Raw genomic sequence first — 22,514 nt, forward strand, 5'->3', positions numbered from 1 at the left:
TGTAACTCAAGAGTTGAAATGGGGTTTAAAGGTTGTATGCATTTTGTTTTTGTTTTTGTTTTTGTTTTTTTGTGGTACGCGGGCCTCTCACTGTTGCTGCCTCTCCCGTTGCGGAGCACAGGCTCCGGACGCGCAGGCTCAGCAGCCATGGCTCACGGGCCCAGCCGCTCCGCGGCATGTGGGATCTTCCCGGACCGGGGCACGAACCTGTGTCCCCTGCATCGGCAGGCGGACTCTCAACCACTGCGCCACCAGGGAAGCCCTGTATGCATTTTTAAATTATTCTGTCCCACATTTTACAGACAAGTGAAACATTTATATATATGTATGAATTTTTCTAATTTCTCCACAATTTTTTTTAGTGGACTTCCAAACCTACTGTATTAGGCAGGACTCTCCAGAGAAATAGAACCAATAGGACATATATGGAGAGAGAGATTTAGGCTAAGGAATTGGCTCATGTGATTGTGCGAGCTTGCAAGTTCAAAATCTATAGGGCAAGTTGACAGGTTGGAAATTCTGGTAAGAGCTGATGCTGTAGTCCCAAGTCAGAAATTTGCCGGACAGACCAGGTAGGCTACAAACTCAAGGAGGGTTTCTGTGTTGCAGTCTTGAGGCCAAATTCCTTCTTCTGGAAAACATAGTCTTTTTTTTTTTTTCCCTCTTAAGGCCTTCAACTGATTTGTTGTGGCTCACCCACACTACAGAGGGTGATCTGCTTTACTCAAAGTCTGCTGATTTAAATGTTAATCACATCTAAAAACTACCTCCACAGTAACATCTAGACTTATATTGGACCAAACAAATGGACACATAAAATTAGCCAACATCACACTTAACATAGAGATGAAAGAATATGCAAAAAACAACCTGTATGTCCTTTATCTAGATTCATCAGTGGTTAAGCTTTTCATGTGCTTTATCTTTCTCTCAAGTGATGAATCATATGAAAATAAATTCCAGCTGTGATGATACTCCTCACCCAAAATACTTCATGTCCCAGGAATAGGGACATTCTCCAAATAGCACACTTAAGAAAATTAAAATTACTGCAGTGAGATCATTTCCAGTCCATATGCTGTTTGTTCCAGTTGGCCTCAGAATATTTTTCATAGCTTTGTGCTTATTGGTTTTGTTGTTTACACATTGCATTTGTCTCTTTCCAGCCTAGAACTATCCCTTTTTTTGCTGCCGTTCTTTTTCATGACACTGTCTGTTTTGAAGATTTCAGCCAGTTGTCTTGTAGGATGTCCCCACATTCTGGATTGGTCTAGTTTTTTCTTTTGGGTCCAGGTTAAACCTCTTGGTAAGAATACCACTGAGGTGAGATTGTGTCTTCATTGCCTCCCATCAGGAGACACATAATGTTTCCTGGTACCTCTATGAACATGTTAAGTTTGATCACTTGGTGAAGGTGATGGCCAGGACTTCTCTCCTTGTAAAGGGATATTTCCCCCTTTTTATTTTTTAAAACTTTTTAATTTTTAAAACTATTATTATTTTTGGCTGCATCACGTGGCTTGCAGGATCTTAGTTCCCCAAGCAGGGACTGAACTGAGGCCATGGCAGTGAAAGCACCAAGTCCTAACCACTGGACCACCAGGGAATTCCCTCCCCCTTTTTAATTAGTATGTAATCTGTGGCATGATACTTTGAGTCTGTGACTATCTCATTCTCCAACCACCTTTCATCTGATGATTTTAGCATCCCTTGACTGATCTAATTATATTATTCTCAACATTGGTCCATTGGCATTCTCATGTAAAGAAGAGGTTTCCCTTTCTCTCTCTCCTCTCTTGTAATTTGTTATTTCATTATAAGTTATTAAAAATTATAATATTTTTCAATAAATTCTCAGTCTAGAAAAGGGAGGAAATGAGAGAGTAAGTTACAAACATACCTGACTGAAAATACCTAGTGCTCTAATCATGCCATCATTTAGACCAAAAAGCTACCTGTGCAAAATCAACTTGTATTTTTTTGTTCATTTTGTAATAAAATCTAACAGCGAATTAGTAAAAATTAAACAAATTGATCAAGATCCCCAGTAATTGCAGAGATGGACATAGACTACACAGACTGCTTTCTACTTTCACATCTGTTAAGTGCTCTGTGTGGTCTGAAGACTTGGCTTCTAGTACCAGCACTGCCTCATTTTATTTTATTATTTATTTATTTTTTTCTTTTGGCCGTGCCATGCGGCATGTGGGATCTTAGTTCCAACCCGTGTCCCCTGCATTGGAAGCGCAGAGTCTTAACCATGGACGGCCAGCCAAAAAGCTGCCTCTTTTTATTTTTTAAATTAATTAATTTTTTTTTTTTTTTTTGCGGTATGCGGACCTCTCACTGTTGTGGCCTCTCCCGTTGCGGAGCACAGGCTCCAGACGCGCAGGCTCAGCGGCCATGGCTCACGGGCCCAGCCGCTCCACAGCATGTGGGATCTTCCTGGACCGGGGCACGAACCCGTGTCCCCTGCATCGGCAGGCGGACTCTCAACCACCGCGCCACCAGGGAAGCCCAAAGCTGCCTCTTTTTAGATGTGACTTTGGTCAAGGCAATCTACCTTTCTGATATGCAGTTTGGTTATCTCCAAAGTGAACATGAGAACTTCACCTGGATACTTCATGGCCTTTGCCCTCAATGACAACCTCTCCACAGTTGATCAGGTCTACTCCTGTGCATAAAAGCATTAATGAAATAGATCTGAGATTGCTAGCCTTGGAAACGTCTACTGGCAAGGCTGGCCCTTGGTGTCTGGGAACTTGAATTTCCAGAGGGTTCCCACAGTTCCCTGATAAGAGTGGCTTACTGTACCTAAACTATTTGTACAATGTGCATTCTGCCATACATCTATTTCCTTCCGGGAGTCTGAAATTTGTTATGTGCTGGTAGAGGGTACCTACATGGCCAGCCCCTGATAAAAGCCTCCGGCACTGAGTCTCTACTGCGCTTCCCTGGTAGATGACATTTCACATGTGTTGTTGCAACATGTTGCTGAAGGAACGAAGCGCATCCTGTGTGACTCTGCTGGGAGAGGACCCTTGGAAGCTTGCACCTGGTTTCCTCTGGGCTTTGTCCCATGTGCCTTTTCCCTTTGCTCATCTGCCTTTGGTCCTTTTTCATCCTTTAATAAATCACAGCTGTGAGCACCGAGTCCTGCACATCATCCTAGCAAATCATCACACTTTTTCCAATTTTCTCATCTGCAAAAGGGAATTTCTAATGATAATAATACCTACCTTATAGTGTTGTTGTAATGTGTGTGGGATTAAGGGCCTGATAGAAATGTGTCTGATGGAGGGTGGTTATGATGATGCAGTATGTTCATTGTTTATATGAGGAACACCTTGTGTTTTGTGTGCATGCTCATGTCTTTTTGTCAAAGTAACACTGACACATCCGCTCACGTAAATTAACTCTCAAATCTTTGATGACTCATTTGGTGAGAACAGCACGTTCACACACCAGCTTATAAGGACACCTGCATCTTTCACTAAAATGTGTGTGTGGGTGTGTGTGTGGGTGTGTGTTTCATCACTTCACAAATATGAAATAACTTGGGAGTTTTTTTATGGTCTGAATGTGTCCCCCCAGCATTCACATGTTGAATCCTAACTCCCAAAGGTGATAGTAGTAGTAGGTGGGTCCTTTGGAAGGGGACTAAGCTCTCACGACTGGGATTAGTACTTTATAAAAGAAGCTCAAGAGAGATCCCTTGCCCCTCTACCACCCGGGACGCAACAAAAAGTCTGCACCCCCAAAGAAGGCCCTCACCGGTCACGTTGGTACCATGATCCTGGGCTTCCTGCCTCAAGAACTGTGAGAAATAAATGTTTGTTATTTATTAGGTGCCCACTATTTATGCACCCCTATGTTCACTGCAGCACTATTTATAATACCAAGAAATGGAAGCAACCCAAGTGCCCATCAACAGATGAATGGATAAAGAAATTGTAATACACACACACACACACACACACACACACACACAGGAATATTATTCAGCCACAAGAAAGAAAGAAATCTTTCCATTTGCAACAACATGGATGGAACTTGAGGGCATTACTCTATCTGAAAGTAAGTCAGACAGAGAAAGAAAAATACTGTATAATCTCACTCATATGTGGAATCTAAAAACAAACAAATAAACAAACAAGCAAAACCAAGCTCATAGATACAGAAACAGATTGGTGGTTGCCAGAGGTGGGGTTGGGGGCTGGGCAAAATGGGTGAAGGGGGTCAAAAGGTACAAAGTTCCAGTTATAAAATAAATAAGTCCTGGGGATGTAATGTGCAGCATGATAACTATAGTTAACAATGCTGTATTACCTATTTGCAAGTTGCTAAGAGAGCAGACCTTAAAAATTCTCATCACAAGAAAAAAATTTCTGTTAACTATATATGGTGACAGATGTTAACTAGACTTATTGTGGTGACCATTTCACAATACACACAAATATAGAATTATGTTGTACACTTGAAACTAATATAATGTTATATGTCAACTATACCTCAATATTAAAAAACATGTAAGTTTTTTTACATGCTCACACTTTTAAAAACATCTTTTTCTATGGCAGAAGGTAGAGTGTATGAGAAATGCAATTCTTTACTGCTGAGCCTATTTTTACACAGTAGATGGCTGCATTATTGTAAAGTCATAATATCTACTTATATTTTGTAAACTAGTCTACTCAAATGCACAGAGTAAATTGCTTTTTAAAATCTGTACTCAGCCATAAAAAAGAATGAAACAATGCCATTTGCAGCAACATGGATGCAACTACAGTTTATCATACTAAGTGAAGTAAGTCAGAAAGGGAAAGACAAATATCATATATTATAACTTATATGTGGAATCTAAAATATGGCACAAATGAACCTATCTACAGAAACAGACTCACAGACATAAAGAATAGACTTGTGGTTGCCAAGGGAGAGGAAGGAGGGAGAGGGATGGACTGGGAGTCTGGGGTTGGTAGATGCAAACTACTACATTTAGAATGGATAAACAATAAGGTCCTACTGTATAGCACAGGGAACTATATTCAATATCCTGTGATAAACCATAAAGATATAAAAAAAGAATGTCTATATGTGTATAACTGAGTCACTTTGCTGTACAGCAGTAATTAACACAGCATTGTAAATCAACTCTACTTCAATAAAAAAAAATTTTTTAATAAATAAAAGCCATCTGTGGCAAAACTTTTGCATTGTAGAAATCCTATGACAGTGGTCCCCAACCTTTTGGGCACCAGGGGCCAGTTTCATGGAAGACAATTTTTCCACAGACTCTGGGGTGGGGGGAGGCAGATGGTTTTGGGATGATTCAAGTGCATTACATTTATTGTGCACTTTATTTCTACTATTATTACACTGTAATATATAATGAATAATTATGCAACTCACCATAATGCAGAATCAGTGGGAGCCCTGAGCTTGCTTTCGCTTGCCACTCACTGATAAGGTTCTGATACGAGTCTGCAAAGAATTGATTTATTATGGTCTCCGTGCAGTCAAACCTCTCTGCTAATGATAATCTGTATTTGCAGCCGCTCCCCAGCGCTAGCACCACCACCTCAGCTCCCCCTCAGATCATCAGGCTTTAGATTCTCATAAGGAGCGCGCAACCTAGATCCCTCGCATGCGCAGTTCACAGTAGGGTTCGCTCTCCTATGAGAATCTAATGCCGCCGCTGATCTGACAGGAGGCGGAGCTCAGGCGGTAATGCGAGCGATGGGGAGCGGCTGTGAATACAGATGAAGCTTCGCTCGCTCCCCCCGCCACTCACCTCCTGCTGGGCAGCCCGGTTTCTAACAGGCCACGGACTGGTACCGGTCCTATGATATATCTGTCCTATGATATATCTGTTTGGTAAATTGAGACTGCCATATATTGGGCTTACTTTAGTGGGGAAAATGTATGCTGTTATCATTAGTGAGAAAAAGCTTCCATACCAATTTTTAAAAGCAGAAATAAATTAAACATGCTTTTTGAGGAAGTGAGTTTTAATTCACTTGAGGACTGCACCATATCCAAACATTGAAGGAACCCTAATGGAAAACCGGTTTTTCTGTATGTTGCTCCAGTAATCTGAGGAAAGGCTAAGAAGCCAGTGGACCTCTTAGTACAACAGTAGAAGTGCTAGCCACGTGGGAGTGGTCTATTTGCCAGGAGGGTTTATGGGCATCTAAGGTCAAACCACCCCTTCTCAGCCGGGCGGCAGGGTTGCAAGGAAGCCATGCCACAAAGTCTGTGTGTAGCGAGGTGAAAGTCCTGTGGATCCTTTCATCTCTATAAAATTAGAAATAATTCCAGTTTCACAGATGCCAAATTTTCTCAAATATTTCTCAGATATGAAGATTGAATATGAATCTTCACTGTAATCATTATAACTAAGGGAGTGAGAGCTTACTACGTGCCAGCACAGGCTTTATGTGAATTACCTCACTTAGTCCTCATGAATACTCTATTATTAGCATTTCACAAGTGGAAGAATTGAGACACAGAAAGGTTAAGTAACTAGACCAAGCTTGCGGAGCCACTGAATCCAGTAACGTCACTCCAGAGTCTGTGTGCTTTACCGCTGTGTTATAGGGTCTCCCTACAAACTTGATTAACCTGATATTGGAAAAAAGAAACAACTATAACATATTCTGTTCATGTTTGCAAAATGTTCTAACTTACATATTTCCTTTTTACCTCTGTAGGGAGGGTAGCTGAGGTTCAGAGACACAAGGCGATTTGCCCAAGGTTATAGATCTCCTAGATAACAGAGCTAGAGCTTGAAACAAAATCTTGCAATGAACTCGGAACGCATGACTTAGTGAGATTCAGAAAAAGTTCTGAGGGGCATTTCTATTCAGAAATGTGTGGAAGTTAGGGGAGGTAGGCAAAATATCTTGTAAATAGGTAAAGGCAGTTTTAGTAAGTCAGGTTCAATAGATCTATGACACGGGGCCTGAACAAATGGCCACTTTAAAATCTATCTTTGATTCTTTTATGCCCAACACAATTGAGTTTACTTAGGTATCTGTTTTCTACTCTTTCTCCTTCTCTCCCTATATGTATGTGTGTGTAAAACAAATCAGCTTATCTGTCCATTTTTTTAATTGTCAAAATAAGTTTAGTTAACATCCATTATATCTTTTTTTTTTTTTGCGGTACGCGGGCCTCTCACTGTTGTGGCCTCTCCCATTGCGGAGCACAGGCTCCGGACGCGCAGGCTCAGCGGCCACGGCTCACGGGCCCAGCCGCTCCGCATGTGGGATCTTCCCGGACCGGGGCGTGAACCCACACAGGCGGACTCTCAACCACTGTGCCACCAGGGAAGCCCTCTTTTTTTAAATTTAAGCAAAAACATGGTGGATTTATACATTCAATCAATTTATTCAGAAAATATTTTTTGAGGTTCACACAGTTGCCTGGCTGTGTACTAAGCCCTGGAAATCCAAAAGAGGATGAAGTCACTGCCCGGACAGTTAAAGACCATAAAGAAGTGACATAACTGCTCTAGTAAATGTAAGGTTAAACTAGCATCTCCAACCTGCAGAATTCACACCCCTGGGGATACAGGAAGACTTTCCAAAACAGTACACAGGACAGACAAGTGTTAGAAGCCCATCATCTCCCAGGTTCTTAACCTTTATTTAACTCTTTCCCGAGCTCTGCCCGCAGGAAAACATCCGTGAAGCAAGCATCTTGCCAGTTCTCTTTTCCCATCTCCCTTTTCTCAACAGCCTTCTCCCATGCTACAGGAGAAAAGCTTTTCTTTCATTCACTCCAAATTGCCCAGCAAACCACCAGAGCACAAAGAAATGGACAGTTCAGATGATGTGTCAATAAAACCTTTTAAAATTAAGTCCTCATAAACCCATTGTTGGGCTTCACTTCTTGGTCTTATTGCTGTTTCTCATCTGGGGTGGAGAATGCCGTGGGTTGTGATCGTCTGAATTTGGACTATGTTTAAGATCGAGGCAGCAGGAGCAACGACAACTTTTGTTGAAAAGCCTCGCCTCTTCCATCCCCTGACTCTGATTGATGAATCGTCCCGCCTGGCGAGGAACATTGAAAAAGGCGGCGGTTATTCATCCAGGTGGCAGACACACGGCACTGTTCCTTCTGTGCCTCATCTTTCCACATTAAAGTGAGAGTATTTCAGGGCTTCCCTGGTGGCGCAGTGGTTGAGAGTCCGCCTGCTGATGCGGGGGACGCGGGTTCGTGCCCCGGTCTGGGAGGATCCCACATGCCGCGGAGCGGCTGGGCCCGTGAGCCATGGCCACTGAGCCTGCGCGTCCGGAGCCAGAGCTCCGCAATGGGAGAGGCCACAACAGTGAGAGGCCCGCGAACCACAAAGAAAAACAAAACAAAACAAAAACGAGAGTATTTGAAGTTTATAGAAAGCATGCTGGAAATGACAGATATACAAGGCGTGCCCTTGGCCTTTTCACCTCGAGAAAGCTTGACGGTCTTTCATCCCATTTGTTTGCATTTCTCTTGCATACTTGGAATGATCTCAAAGAGCAGGTGGTGATAAGTGCCCTGTTTACAGTTCTGATATAGGGAATGGCACATCTTACAGCCAGAGGGACATATCTGAGAGAAGTTAGTTAGTATTTTATATTTTCTTGAACATATATTACGCTCACAGGAAAGGCATTTTCATTAACTTTTTCCAGAAGTTCACTGTATTCCAAAATACCTGACTTTCCTTTGCTGTATATCTTTTGCTCATGTCAATCATCAATCACTTCTCATTCTTCCTACTTATCATGTACTTATTAAAATTAGTTTACCTTAATGCGAGTATGTTGTGGATTCTACTATAAATAGTATACTTAACAAACATGAATAAAACTTAATACATCTACCTTGGTCATGGCCCAAGGCCTTTTCTTTCTGCTGTTAATTTCCTCAAAGTAGATTAACTTGTACTCTTAAAAGCAGAGCAGCTGCTTTCAGTGGAAAACAAAATGTTCTCTAAAGCAATCCAGGATCTAATACTCTGGATTTTAAAAAACAAGCCTCATTTAGTTAGGATTAATTTCTCCCTCTCAGAAGTTGATATGTGGTTCTATTTCTATAAAATGCACTATTATAAGCATAACTGTTTCCAAACATGAAATGAAATTTCTTATCTTTCTACCTAGAATCTTCAGGTGTCTGTTTCTCTGTCCTCTGTCACTCCTTTTCAGGGTACGTCAAGATGACCCTAGTATAGACACTTGCCATGCTAAGGATTTCCTCTGTGTATGAAGGAAAATAAGAAGTGCCAATGAGGGCGAGAGGAAGGACAGGAAGGGAGAGAAAGCAAGAGCTTCAGAATTTGCAGAATCCACTGAGCTCAGGAGTCTGCACTTTGTCTGGGAGCCTGGTGGTTTCAAGGTGGTTGTGTACCCCCAGGATGTGCAACAGAGACCACTGGGGTGTCAGAAGCATTGATTATATTCATGTTTTTTCTAACATACAGGAAAAAATGAAATTGTACGTATATTTAACTCACATGGGTTTACATGGGCACCGTCTACTCAGTCCATCAGAGGGTCACACTGTCACTGACTTTGAGCACTGAGTGTCCCAAGGCAGTGCAGGGGAAGGGTCTCCTGTGCAGCCTTGAGCATTCGTCCTCTTTCAGCAGAGGGGGTTGTGACTGTGACAATTTATATGAGCCTGGTTAAGGGGCTTTGTAGATTATGTCAGCCAGTGTTAATTGATAATCCTTGAAAAAGGGACAACTAGCTTTAACAGATTTCTGCAAACAGAATAAAATAAACACAAACAAAATTCAAAGCATATATCATCAAAGAGTCTACAAATAGGGGCTTCCCTGGTGGCGCAGTGGTTGAGAATCTGCCTGCCAATGCAGGGGACACGGGTTCGAGCTCTGGTCTGGGAGGATCCCACATGCCGCGGGGCGGCTAGGCCCATGAGCCACAACTACTGAGCCTGCGCATCTGGAGCCTGTGCTCCGCAATGAGAGGCCGCGATAGTGAGAGGCCCGCGCACCGCGATGAAGAGTGGCCCCCACTTGCCACAACTAGAGAAAGCCCTTGCACAGAAACAAAGACCCAACACAGCCAAAATAAATGAATTAATTAATAAACTCCTACCCCCAACATCTTCTAAAAAAAAAAAAAAGAGTCTACGAATAATAAATTTTGGAGAGAGTGTGGAGAAAAGGGAACCCTCCAACACTGTTGGTGGTACAATGTAAATTGGCCACTATGGAGTATGGAGCTTCCTTAAAAAACTGAGGGTAGAGTTACCATGTGATCCAGCAATCTCACTCCTGGGCATATATCCAGAAGAGATGAAAAACCTAATTTGAAAAGATACATGCACCCCAATGTTCATAGCAGCACTATTTACAATAGCTAAGACACAGAAACAACCCAAGTGCCCATCAACAGAAGATGTGGAGATACATACACACACACACACACACGCGCACACACACACAATGGAATATTACTCAGCCATAAAAAAGAATGAAATATTTCCATTTGAATCAACACGGATGGACCTAGAGATTAGTAACTCAGACAAAGACGAATATTATATGATATCTCTTGTATATGGAATCTAAAAAATAACACAAATCAACTTATTTACAAAACAGAAAAAGACTCACAGACATAGAAATCAAACTTACGGTTACCAAAGAGGAAAAGGGTAGGGGAGGGATAAATTAGGAGTATGGGATTAACAGATACACACCACGACATATAAAATAGATAAACAAAAAGGATTTACTGTATAGCACAGGAACTATATTCAATATCTTGTAATAACCTATAATGGAAGAGAATCTGAAGCTGTATACCTGAAACTAAACAATATTTTAAATCAACTATAGTTAAATTAAAAAAATAAAGTATTAGTGATATAAAAATAAGGAAATAACAAAAACAAAACAGCTAATATTTTTCCAATTCTATTTATTTGTTTATTTATTTATTTACGGCTGCATTGGGTCTTCGTTGCTGTGTGCAGGCTTTCTCTAGCTGCTGCGAGTGGGGGCTACTCTTCCTTGTGGTGCGCGGGCTTCTCTTTGTTGCAGAGGATGGGCTCTAGGCACGTGGGCTTCAGTAGTTGTGGCTCGTGGGCTCTAGAGAGCCGACTCAGTAGTTGCAGCGCATGGGCATAGTTGCTCCGCGGCATGTGGGATCTTCCCAGACCAGGGCTGGAACCTGTGTCCGCTGCATTGGCAGGCGGATTCTTAACCAGTGCACCACCAAAGAAGTCCCTATTTTTCCAATTCTTATTACAGCTTCTCCATTATCCATATCCCGAGATAGAAATACCAATGATTTAATCAGAACTGACAAGCAGTGGGGCACAAAATTGTGGTATCATCAAGAAGACTATTTAAAAGGGAATTCTATCTACTGTCATTAATGATTACTTAGCCCTACTGTATATTTGGCCTGTAGCCAAGGATGGTAGACGAAAACCACCATAATTAGGAAGATATTTTAAAATGCTAATTATTTCATGTTTATCTCATGTTTATCTCATTTTTTATTCCTATTTTTGTGTATGACTTATGTATTAGGTTATTTTCATAAATGACTATATATGTTAGGCTTGCATGCTGTTTTGGTTAACATTGCTATATAATCAACTAACCCAAACTCTATGGCTTAAAACAATGTTTTACTGTCTCTCATGGTCTAAAGATTATCTGGGCTCAGCAGAGTAGGTTTTTTCTTTTTTTAAACTTTTTATTTTATACTGGAATATAGTTGATTAACAGTGTTGTGGGGGACCACCCTGGTGGTCCAGTGGTTAAGATTCCATGCTTCCAATGCAGGGGGCATGGGTTAGATCCCTGGTCAGGGAACTAAGATCCCACATTCCGCATGGCATGGCCAAAAACCAAACAAACAAGAAAACAATGTTGTGATGGTTTCAGGTGTACAGCAAAGTGATTCAGTTATACATCTACATGTATCTATTCTTTTTCAAATTCTTTTCCCATTTTGGTTGCTACATAATAGTGAGCAGAGTTCCCTGTGCTATACAGTAGGTCCTTGTTTGTTAGCCATCTTAAATATGTACATGTCAATCCCAAACTACCTAACTATCCCTCCCCCCAACCCTTCCCCTCTAGTAACTATAAGTTCATTCTCTTAGTATGTGAGTCTTAGCAGAGTACTTTTAACCTAGGGTTTCTCATGTGATTTCAATCAGTCATCTGAACATTCAACAGGGCTGGATGCTCAAGATGACAACTCACACGGCTGGCAGCTGATGCTGAATGTTGGCTGGGAGCTCATCTGGGACTGCTGACTAGTGAGCCTGTACATGGCCTCTCCCTCATTTGCACTTCTTACAGCATGGCGGCTGGGTTCCAAGTGCAGGAGTCCCAAGCACCTTCCAAGGGGAAGGATGCAGAAGCTGCCAGGCCATTTAAAGTGCACACCTAGAATTGGAGCAGCATTGCTTTTACATTTCTGCTCTATTCTATTGGTCAAAACAGTCACAGGGGGCTTCCCTGGTGGCGCAGTGGTTGAGAGTCTGCCTGCTAATGCAAGGGGACACGGGTTCGAGCCCTGGTCTGGGAGGATCCCACATGCCGCGGAGCGACTGGGCCCGTGAGCCACAACTGCTGAACCTGCTTGTCTGGAGCCTGAGCTCCGCAACAAGAGAGGCTGCGATAGTGAGAGGCCTGTGCACCGCGATGAAGAGTGGCCCCCGCTTGCCACAACTAGAGAAAGTCCTCGCACAGAAATGAAGACCCAACACAGCAAAAATTAATTAATTAATTAATAAACTCCTACCCCCAACATCTTCTTTAAAAAAAAAAACAGTCACAGGGCCCACCCAGATTCAAAAGGGTAGGGGAAAACTCCACCTCATGATGGAGTTGCACAGAAGAGCAGATGCAATGGGAGAAAACGTTGTGGCCGATCTTTGGAAAATACAATCTGCCATGCATGCTATAATTTTTTTTTTTTTTACGCGGGCCTCTCACTGTTGTGGCCTCTCCCCTTGCGGAGCACAGGCTCCGGACGCACAGGCTCAGCGGCCATGGCTCACGGGCCCAGCCGCTCCGCGGCATATGGGATCCTCCCAGACCGGGGCACGAACCCGTATCCCCTGCATCGGCAGGCGGACTCTCAACCACTGCGCCACCAGGGAGGCCCCATGCTATAATTTTTAGTGATGAGTTTACAGTTGTAAAATTTGGAGCCACTGAAACAAGTCAGAATTGTAGGTAAGATCACAATCTTGAGGGCACACTGTTAACGAACAGCTGTTTGATCTCGGGGAAATGTAAGTAATGTCTCTGAGTCTCTGAAAATCAAGAAAGTAGAAGTTATGGTGTGTGTGTCGGGGAGGGGTTCTTTTGAGTATTAGGTGAGAAAATGTGTACCCAAAGTGTTACGGAACCAAACCTGGGTCCACTGGCCCGTGCGTTGTAAAGCCAATCTACTGACACCAGGTTGTGGTGAGGGAAAGTGCAGCGTTTATGATAGAGCGCCAAGCAAGGAGTCCAGGGCAGCTAGTGCTCAAAACCCCTGAACTCCCCGATGGGTATTTCAGCAAAGCATTTTTAAAGGCCACGTGAGGGAGGGGCGTCGTAGGGTGCACAATTCTCTAACTGGTTGATGGTGAGCTAACAGGGCAGTGTCACAGGGGTTCACATTATCAACCCTTAGGCATCAATAGGTCTGGGGGTTACGTACTCATGATCTTCAAGTAGTTTCCTTCCACGTGGTCGTGGTTTTTAGCATCTGTAAAACAACTCAGGAAAGGTGCATCAGATACTGTTATCTACGTACTTCGGATAGGAGCTAAAGCAGAAGATATGGGGGAGGGGTCTGTCCTGGGAAGGCCCCATAGGGTCCTGCTTGGTTACAAAAGTGCCCAGGACATCATAACTGGCTGGACCAGTAGCAGATATCATTATGGTTTTGAACTGGGGAGTGACTAGTTTAGAAAAAGCTTTTCAGAGCAAGCACTCTGGGGACAGCATGGAGGATGTAGGAGGGAGGGGAGGAGATGAGAGATCAAGAATGGAGTGGGTGGGCTTCCCTGGTGGCGCAGTGGTTGAGAGTCCGCCTGCCGATGCAGGGGACACGGGTTCGTGCCCCGGTCCGGGAAGATCCCACATGCTGCGGAGCGGCTGGGCCCGTGAGCCATGGCCACTGAGCCTGCGCGTCTGGAGCCTGTGCTCCACAACGGGAGAGGCCACAACAGTGAGAGGCCCTCGTACCGCAAAAAAAAAAAAGAATGGAGTGGGTGGAGGGACCACCTGGGAGACTGTGGCCAAGAGAGGAGCAGCGATGAAGGAGAGAAGCAGGTGGAGAAGAGAAATGTGCAGGCAGAGTCTCAGTGTGACTTGGGGACTTACTGAACGGGCTAAGAGAGGGAAGGGAAAAATCTAGAGCCACACTTTTGTGATTGATCTTTTGTAGACTATAAGTAACTTTTTTTTTTTGCCCACCCCCTGCCCCCGCCCTATAAGTAAATTTTATTAAAGATCTGTTCCCATGAACAGATGTGCCATTTGCTTTATGAGCCAAACTGAGCCTCTCTTTTTCTTTTTTTAACAAACTTTACATTAAAAACAAGAAACACTTGAGGTGCTAGATGTAGATTTTTAAGATTTCTCCTCATATGATATAGTTCTGATTATTAATATACCTAATCTAAGGGCTACACATAAGTGAAAAGCAATCATGATTTTTAATTAAAAAAAACAAAAACAGAAAAATAGTAACAGCTGACATTTATTGAGCAATTATGAGATGCTAACTAAGACTGCTGAGTCCCTTATACAATATCTTCATGTTGAATCTCATCATTGCCTTGTCACTTACTCTAATTTAAAGTGTGAGACTCAAAAGAGGTTAGTCATTTGCCAAAGATCATAGAGCTGATAAGTGACAGAGGCAGGACACCAGCCCTCAGCTATGGCCAAACTTATAACAATGCCCCCAAACTGCACTAAGACCAGAGCCACATATGGCTCTGTAAATGCAAATGAATGCAAATTAAGCAAAATTAAAAATTTAGTTCCTTAAGCACACTAACCACATTTCAACCGCTCAATAGCCACTTGGCTTGGTGCAGAGACAGAACATTCTCATCATTGGAGGAAGTTCTGCTGGAAAGCATTGATCGAATCCCTTAACAGTCATAATACGCTGAAAGCCCATATGATGGGTGGTTAAGGGAAGAGATGGAATAGTGGAAGGATGAGGACAGAGGAAAAGGAAGGAGAAAGATTTAGAGAGAAGAGTTCATGGAGAAAGGAGCCTAGATCTACTGGTAGAGTGGCCCCTGAGGACATTTTTAGTCTGTTATATTTGTAAACTTTGGCAGTTAAAATTACAAAATATGTTAAATACATACTTTAAAAAAATCGGAGATGCAATTCAACAGATAGTTAAGTCTCAGTTGTGTGCCTGGCATTGGGTGAGGGGGGATTCCTAGGTGAACAAAGTGGACACAATTTCCCATCATAAAAATTAGAGTGGGCTTCCCTGGTGGCGCAGTGGTTGAGAGTCCGCCTGCCGATGCAGGGGACACGGGTTCGTGCCCCGGTCCGGGAGGATCCCACATGTTGTGGAGCGGCTAGGCCCGTGAGCCATGGCCGCTGGGCCTGCGCGTCCGGAGCCTGTGCTCCGCAACGGGAGAGGCCACAACAGTGAGAGCCCCACGTACCGGAAAAAAAAAAAAAAATTAGAGCAATATTAATCCAATAATTAGAATAAAGTATGACAGTTATTTTGTAGTGGAAAGAATTCTATAGAAATAAATAGCAGAGGGACCCATGTAGCCTAGACAGGGCTTAGAAATGTCTCCCCGAGGAAGTGCTGTTAAATAATCTGAGAGAGGAAGGATGAGAGAGGCAGTGGGCAGTAGCAGGGGGGTGTTGCAGGCAGACGGCCAGCTGTGAGAAGGCCTGATGTCAAAAAGACGGACTGAACTAAGTTACACGGGTGGCTGGAGAGAGGAAGAATAGCAAAAGGTGAGCCAGAGAGCCAGGGACAGGATGGGGAGCTTGCTAAAATATTCTGTCATAAGGATGATGTAAAGCCTGAAGATTTTTCAGCCAACAAGAGATATGTTCAGATTTGCATTTTGAGACAATTTCTCTGGTTGACAGTCTAAGAATGGCTTAATGGGAAGCAAGCCTGTAGGCAGAGGTTACTTGGAAGCTATTTTGTACTAGGATGGCAGTAATATGGCTGGAGAAATGGTGATTGTCATGATATTTGTAGCTAGAATGTAGACAGTGGTGATCACTTGGCTGTGTCTGAAAGATGACACTTATATTTCTAGCTGGGGAAACTTCATAGAGTAGGGGTCAGTAACCTACAAGCCAAATCCACTCTGTACTATTTTTGTAAATACAATTTTATGCAAACACAGACATGCCTGCTCTTTTATGTATTGTCTATGGCTGCTTTTGTGATACAGTGACAGATTTGAGTAGTTGCAGCAGAGACCACATGACCCTTGAAGCCTGGAATATTTACTATCTGGCCCTTTAAGAAAATGTTTGCCAACTGGGATAAATGATCATTATCTATAAGGGATTAAGATTTACCAGGGAAGGCTTTAAGTAATTTACATCTGTTACATGTTATGATAATCTATCTCAATCGGCAAACATGACGTGTTTGCTATTGTCCCATTTTACAGATGAGAAAACCAAGGCAGAGATATGACATTCTCATTCACACCCATAGCTTCAGTGATCACCGCCAGTGACTTATCAAATGTTTACTTCTAATCCAGACTTCTCATTTGAGCTTCAGACAGGCTCAATATCTCTAGCAGGCTTGTATCTCTAACAGCCAGTCTCAGAGGCACCTCAAAACTCAATAGGCCCCAAACCAGACTCCTGCTCACCCCCTCAAACCACATCATCTGGGCTTCCCTGGTGGCGCAGTGGTTAAGAATCAGCCTGCCAATGTAGGAGACATGAGTTCGAGCCCTGGTCCAGGAAGATCCCACATGCCGCGGAGCAACTAAGCCCGTGCACCACAACTACTGAGTCTGCTCTCTAGAGCCCGCGAGCCACAACTACTGAAGCCCAAGCTCTAGACCCCACGAGCCACAACTACTGAAGCCCATGTGCCTAGAGCCCATCCTCTGCAACAAAGAGAAGCCACCACAATGAGAAGCCTACGCACCACAACGAAGAGTAGCCCCTGCTCACCACAACCAGAGAAAAGCCCACATGCAGCAACAAAGACTCAACGCAGCCAGAAAAAAAAACCAAAACAAAACCACCTCATCTTTCAGTATTCCATTTTTCTTGGTGAATATCGCAACCAGAGAAGCAAGCCAGAATCCAGGGAGCCCTCCTAGGCCCCTCGCCCTCCCTTGTTTCTTCTCATATCCAATCTGTCTAAAGATTGCTGAAATCTGACTGCTTCTCTCCATCTGCATCACCTACCACCTGCCAAGTCCAGCTGTTTAATAGGATCATCTCACATGTGGGTTCTGTTAATAGCTTCCTTATAACCCACTCCACCCAGGCCCTCTTCTAATCTCCAAACTGCAGTCAGAGGGCACTTCAAGCCTGTCAACTCCCACCCCCATTCCCTACCAGATCCTAATCTTTTGAACATTTTTTCTCCTTCCGAGGAGTCCTTGGGCCCTTTCATTGTGGTTTTACATTTTTATTGTTTTTTGAGTTATTGTTCCACTAACTGATAGAAATGCAAAATAATTCTTGTCAGTAGACATGCAAATCAATTCTGAAGGTCAGGGTTCAACTAACATCTCTCCTCCACTTGGAAGAAGCCAGTTTCATGTCCATTAGCAACTTCCTTTAACAATTCACTAACCCAGTAATGTGTCTGTTCTTTGAACCAGTTTTAACCTGTGCCTGGTGACTTCATTAAATGAGTTAGATAAACTCTACAAGTTCATTTTACATCTATATGACAGTCATACTTTTACCTTTTGGGGAAACTTAACCTTTGACTCTCTCTCTAAGGCACTAGCTGGTTGGCTCTTTGCCTCCCCTCCCAGGCTCACCTTTGATGGAGCACCTTCCACACGTCTCTCCTCCAGCCCTGGCTCTCTCTTTTTTTAAAAATTTATTTATTTATTTATTTATTTATTTATTTGGGGCTGTGTTGGGTCTCTGTTTCTGTGCGAGGGCTTTCTCTAGTTGTGGCAAGCGGGGGCCACTCTTCATCGCGGTGTGCGGGCCTCTCACTATCGCGGCCTCTCTTGTTGCGGAGCACAGGCTCCAGATGCGCAGGCTCAGTAGTTGTGGCTCACGGGCCTAGTTGCTCCGCGGCCTGTGGGATCTTCCCAGACCAGGGCTCGAACCCGTGTCCCCTGCATTGGCAGGCAGATTCTCAACCACTGCGCCACCAGGGAAGCCCTCTCTCTCTTTTATAAGTACCACGTTCCTTCCCTTCTCAAAGATGTCCTTTCTACCCGGAACTCACTTTCATCCCGGACATTCTTCATCCTTTCTTCCTATAGTAAATTTGTTTATCCTCCAGATCTTTGCTCAAGGATTTCTTGCTGGAAAGCCTTTCCAGACCTTTCTGAGGCAGTTACACTCCATCATTCCATCGTTAGAGGCTCTTAAAGCACAGGTAGCACTGGCTACATTTGCAATTTCACATTTGTGGGATTAGTTAACACTTTTTTAACGCGAGTAACATTTTTCTATTTGGCTGGAGGCAATGCATGCTAATAGGATGGAGGTGCGCTCACATCGCATCTCCAGCACTTATTAGCCCACTGCCTGCACAAGTGTTAATACTTAATGAATATTTTAGACAGATTTTTGACTGGAAGCACATTACTGCTCAGGAGAGAGGTGGGCTGAAAAAATATGTATTAAGAAGTCACCAGCATCTAGATGCAGCCATGAAAATGCACATGAAGGAAATCCATTGGGTTGAGCAAAATGAAGGCTATTAGGAACCTTGTGTAGGTGGAATAATTGGACAAAGTCAAATTACAGTCACTTGAAAGGGAAGGAAATAGAAGCAGTTAATACAGATGGCACTTTCTCAGAGTTTGGCTCTGGAGGGGAGGAAAGGTCAGGGTGGCCCTGTAGTAAATCTTTAATAACACCATTCTTGTATTACACATGCTTTCTTGGCTGAAAAGGGAGGATTTACAGGTCACATTTAAAATGGAAAGAAAATTAGAGCTGTACAGGATCTACCTTTAAAACAATAATAGGCCTTGAATGAATAGTACAGTGTAGACATTTATTTTTTTTAATTTTTATTTATTTATTCATTTATTATTATTTATTTATTTTTGGCTGCATTGGGTCTTCGTTGCTGCGTGCGGGCTTTCTCTAGCTGCGGCGAACAGGGGCTACTCTTCCTTGCGTTGCACGGGCTTCTCACTGCGGTGGCTTCTCTTGTTGCGAAGCACGGGCTCTAGGCGCTCGGGCTTCAGTAGTTGCGGCTCGCGGGCTCTAGAGCGCAGGCTCAGTAGTTGTGGTGCACGGGCTTAGTTGCTCTGTGGCATGTGGGATCTTCCCGGACCAGGGATGAAACCCATGTTCGATTCTTAACTACTGCACCACCAGGGATGTCCCAGTGTAGACATTTAAACCAACATTTTGAATGCAAATAAGTTGTCTGTAGCTCTTCAACTAAGGGTTTCTTATTTTTAGGCTTGGGGCAGGAGTCAAAAACTGGCAGCCCTAGAGTATACTTAAACTGTATATCTTCTTTACTTGTTCAATTCAATTTTACATTTCTTTAAAAAGGACTCTGGTTTTCAGTGACATGTGACCTGTCAGGGCTCCACCCCAGCATAAGAGGCTTTTCTATGCCTAGTATGAAGTTGAGAGAGGAAGGGAGAAGTGAATGCAGTTTTCTGAGCAATAAGATTAGAGCTGTATTGTCTCTAGGGCTGTATGAAATCAATTCTAAAAGCAGACTGGATTTAACCGCTTTTACCCAAAATAAACTGCTCTCTCCCCTACCTAAGATCAAATCAGCACAAGTCACCGCTTCCTATTAATTTAAAAGCCCAGAAAGGCTCATAATTTAGGTTGATCTGGCTTCGGGAGCACACAGCAGACAACAGCCATTACAGTCTTCCTTTTCCCTCTTTCTAAATGTTGCCATCACAGGCCTACCTCAAAAAATTGTCAAAGCTGCTTGGTTGGGAACTCATGGTCTACTTTGCCTGAAAGCGATGAATGGGTTGGGTGGGTAGGGGGTCTAAGTGGCATCAAGGTCTTTGGGCAGAAACATCCCTTAGGGGATGTGAACCTAGTAGCCCCGTAACACCCCAAGTTACAAATCCGACTTGGGTAGGTGGCGGAAAGAAATCTAAAACCCGGGTTCACGTTCTTCTCCTTCAGTTTGCGCGTGGAGGTTAGCGGCAGACAAGAAGCCAGGCACCACTGCCAGTCCCGGCTGCAAACTCTCGGGGCAGGAAGCGGGAGGGAAGCAGAAACTGCCTCTTGTGGGCTGGTCGAAGGAAAATCTGCCCTAATGTAAATTGATTTCCCCGAGGTTGCCTTCCCTTGGGCGGAGAGGCGTTTCCAGGCCCACCCAGGCGTTGTTTGGTAAATAGGGATGCTTGCTGAGTGCCCGCAGCCAGAAAGGCGCTCCTGCACTCTCGTGCCCTGGGGGCTGGGACTACGGCTTGGGGTTTCCCGACCGAAGGACCACAGTGACCACACAGTTGAAGGTTTCTCCCCCAGGGATGCTGGAGGCGCTGCGCTGTTCCCTGCGCCTGGCCCTGGCCTGGGGCTCCGGGTGTTGGCGGCCGGCTCCGCGCGGTCCTTGCGCTGGAGCTTGGCCGCGCCGCCCGCTTTCGCGTCCAGCCGGGCGCTGCGTGCCGCCGCAGTTCTCCGCAGCCGCGCGCTCCCGGAGCCGCCCCATGGCCAGCCCGTCCCCCGCCGCCGCCGCCCTCGCCCGCCAGGTACCCCGACCCCGGGCGTTCGCGGGCGTAGGGGTGGGGCGGTTGGACCCCGGGTCCCGGAAGCCCACGGGCCCGGCTGGGCGCGCTGCTGCTGTTTCCCGCACCGTCCTGCTTCGCCTTGCACCACCATGCTGTCTCCATCCGGGCGTCTCCTCTTTCCCCAGCCCTGCCCGAAATCTCGAGTCCCAGCCTGCGAATTCCTCGGAGAAGCCCCCGCCAGACAGGTCTAAAGTCCCGTCGCGGACCCGCTCCGGAGCGCGGCGCGGACAGCCACGGGGAGCGTGAGGGTCGCCATGGAAGCCGCTTTGGTGGAGGAGGGGTTGGTGGGGGGAAGCGGAATTTCTGGGCTGCCAGAACTGACAGCCACATCCTGCGTGCCTTCGCCACCCCAAAATATTTTGACCGCAGCCTTCTGCCTCTTTGGATTCCCTTTCTTCCTCTTTCCCCTAGTGATGTACCAGATTAGGCTTTTTTTTTTTTTTTTAAGGTCTTCACCGTTTCCAGTTCGACCTGTTTCCATTGTGTCCTTAAGTACGTTTAAAATGTACCCCCTAATTCCATGCGGTTTTGTCTTTCACGTGTGGGGTTTAGTGTCCTTGAGCCTGCATCGGAGGACCCTGCCCGAAGAGAAAATGGTTCATTCTGGTCCCCATCCTTTTCTAGGCTTGCTATTGTGCGCCCGTGATCGACAAGACCACGAGGCTGAGCGCGCCCAGGAGGTTTTTTCTATAAATGGCTTAAAGCCCTAGTCTAGACTATTTTCTCGGATAAAAGGGGGAGACAATTACCTTCTTGTTCTTTGCTGGTGAACCCTGGCTCTGTAGGGCGAACCTGGAATTTAACCAGTCTGCCCGAAGCCGGCGGTGGAGGACAAAAACAGCCGCGACCTCCGGCAGGGCAGAAAGAGAAGGGCACCCCCGCAGGACGCTCTCCTTTGGGGCTCGTGCCTGGGTGTTTGATCCTCCTTTTCCTGTTTGCTTGGGGACCGGACCGGAGCGGAGCAAAGGGTGTGATGGTGAGTGATATTGATTACCCCAGACCCCAGGTACCCACCTAGTTTTACTTAATGGATTTAATTCTTCTTTTAAGGACTGCAATAATGGATGCTCCGCGGAATGTACCGGAGAAGGAGGATCAAAAGAGGTGGTGGAGACTTTTAAGGTAAGTTATTTGCCAGAGGCTAAGAGAAACAGCAGTTCAATTGAATACAGCCATTTCTTGTTGAGATTGGGGCAGTTTTCACTGTACGGGTTTATACAGTAATTTAGATAAGCTGCCATGCATTTTAAATTCCACTCTTCCGGGGAAAAAGTGGAGAGCAGTGCAGTACAGATGTGTCTAAAATTACCTGGCAGTTAATTGCTTATTTGATTTCATGAATCATAAAAGGTTTCTTGGAAAGTAACCAGTTCATGAATTTCACCTAGAGGTTTATATGATTATACAATACTTTTAACCCTTCACCCTTTTTGTGGGAAAAGTTAAACTCATGTATTTTGTGTTTAAGCAGCAGCTAACATTTTACACTAAAAGGGGAAAAATGGCTGTATTTCCTTCTTTTCTCTCTGAATTATGGATTTATATATTAAATAATCTCATACATCACAGAGGAATAGTGAGGA

At 44.4% G+C, this 22,514-nt stretch overlaps 1 protein-coding gene across 2 annotated transcripts in view; it reads left to right on the forward strand.

The window, feature by feature from the left end:
* The window catches only part of BCAT1 (branched chain amino acid transaminase 1), a 107,820-nt gene that overhangs the window by 21,890 nt on the left and 63,416 nt on the right, over positions 1 to 22,514 (forward strand). For both annotated transcript variants that reach the window (XM_082635823.1, XM_082635824.1), the window contains one exon: positions 21,982 to 22,053. In XM_082635823.1, the coding sequence (XP_082491949.1) occupies positions 21,982 to 22,053 (72 nt within the window). The remainder of the gene's footprint in view (positions 1 to 21,981; positions 22,054 to 22,514) is intronic.

Source organism: Mesoplodon mirus, assembly GCF_964341445.2.
Source record: "Mesoplodon mirus genome assembly, chromosome: 11".
Taxonomy (NCBI): domain Eukaryota; kingdom Metazoa; phylum Chordata; class Mammalia; order Artiodactyla; family Ziphiidae; genus Mesoplodon; species Mesoplodon mirus.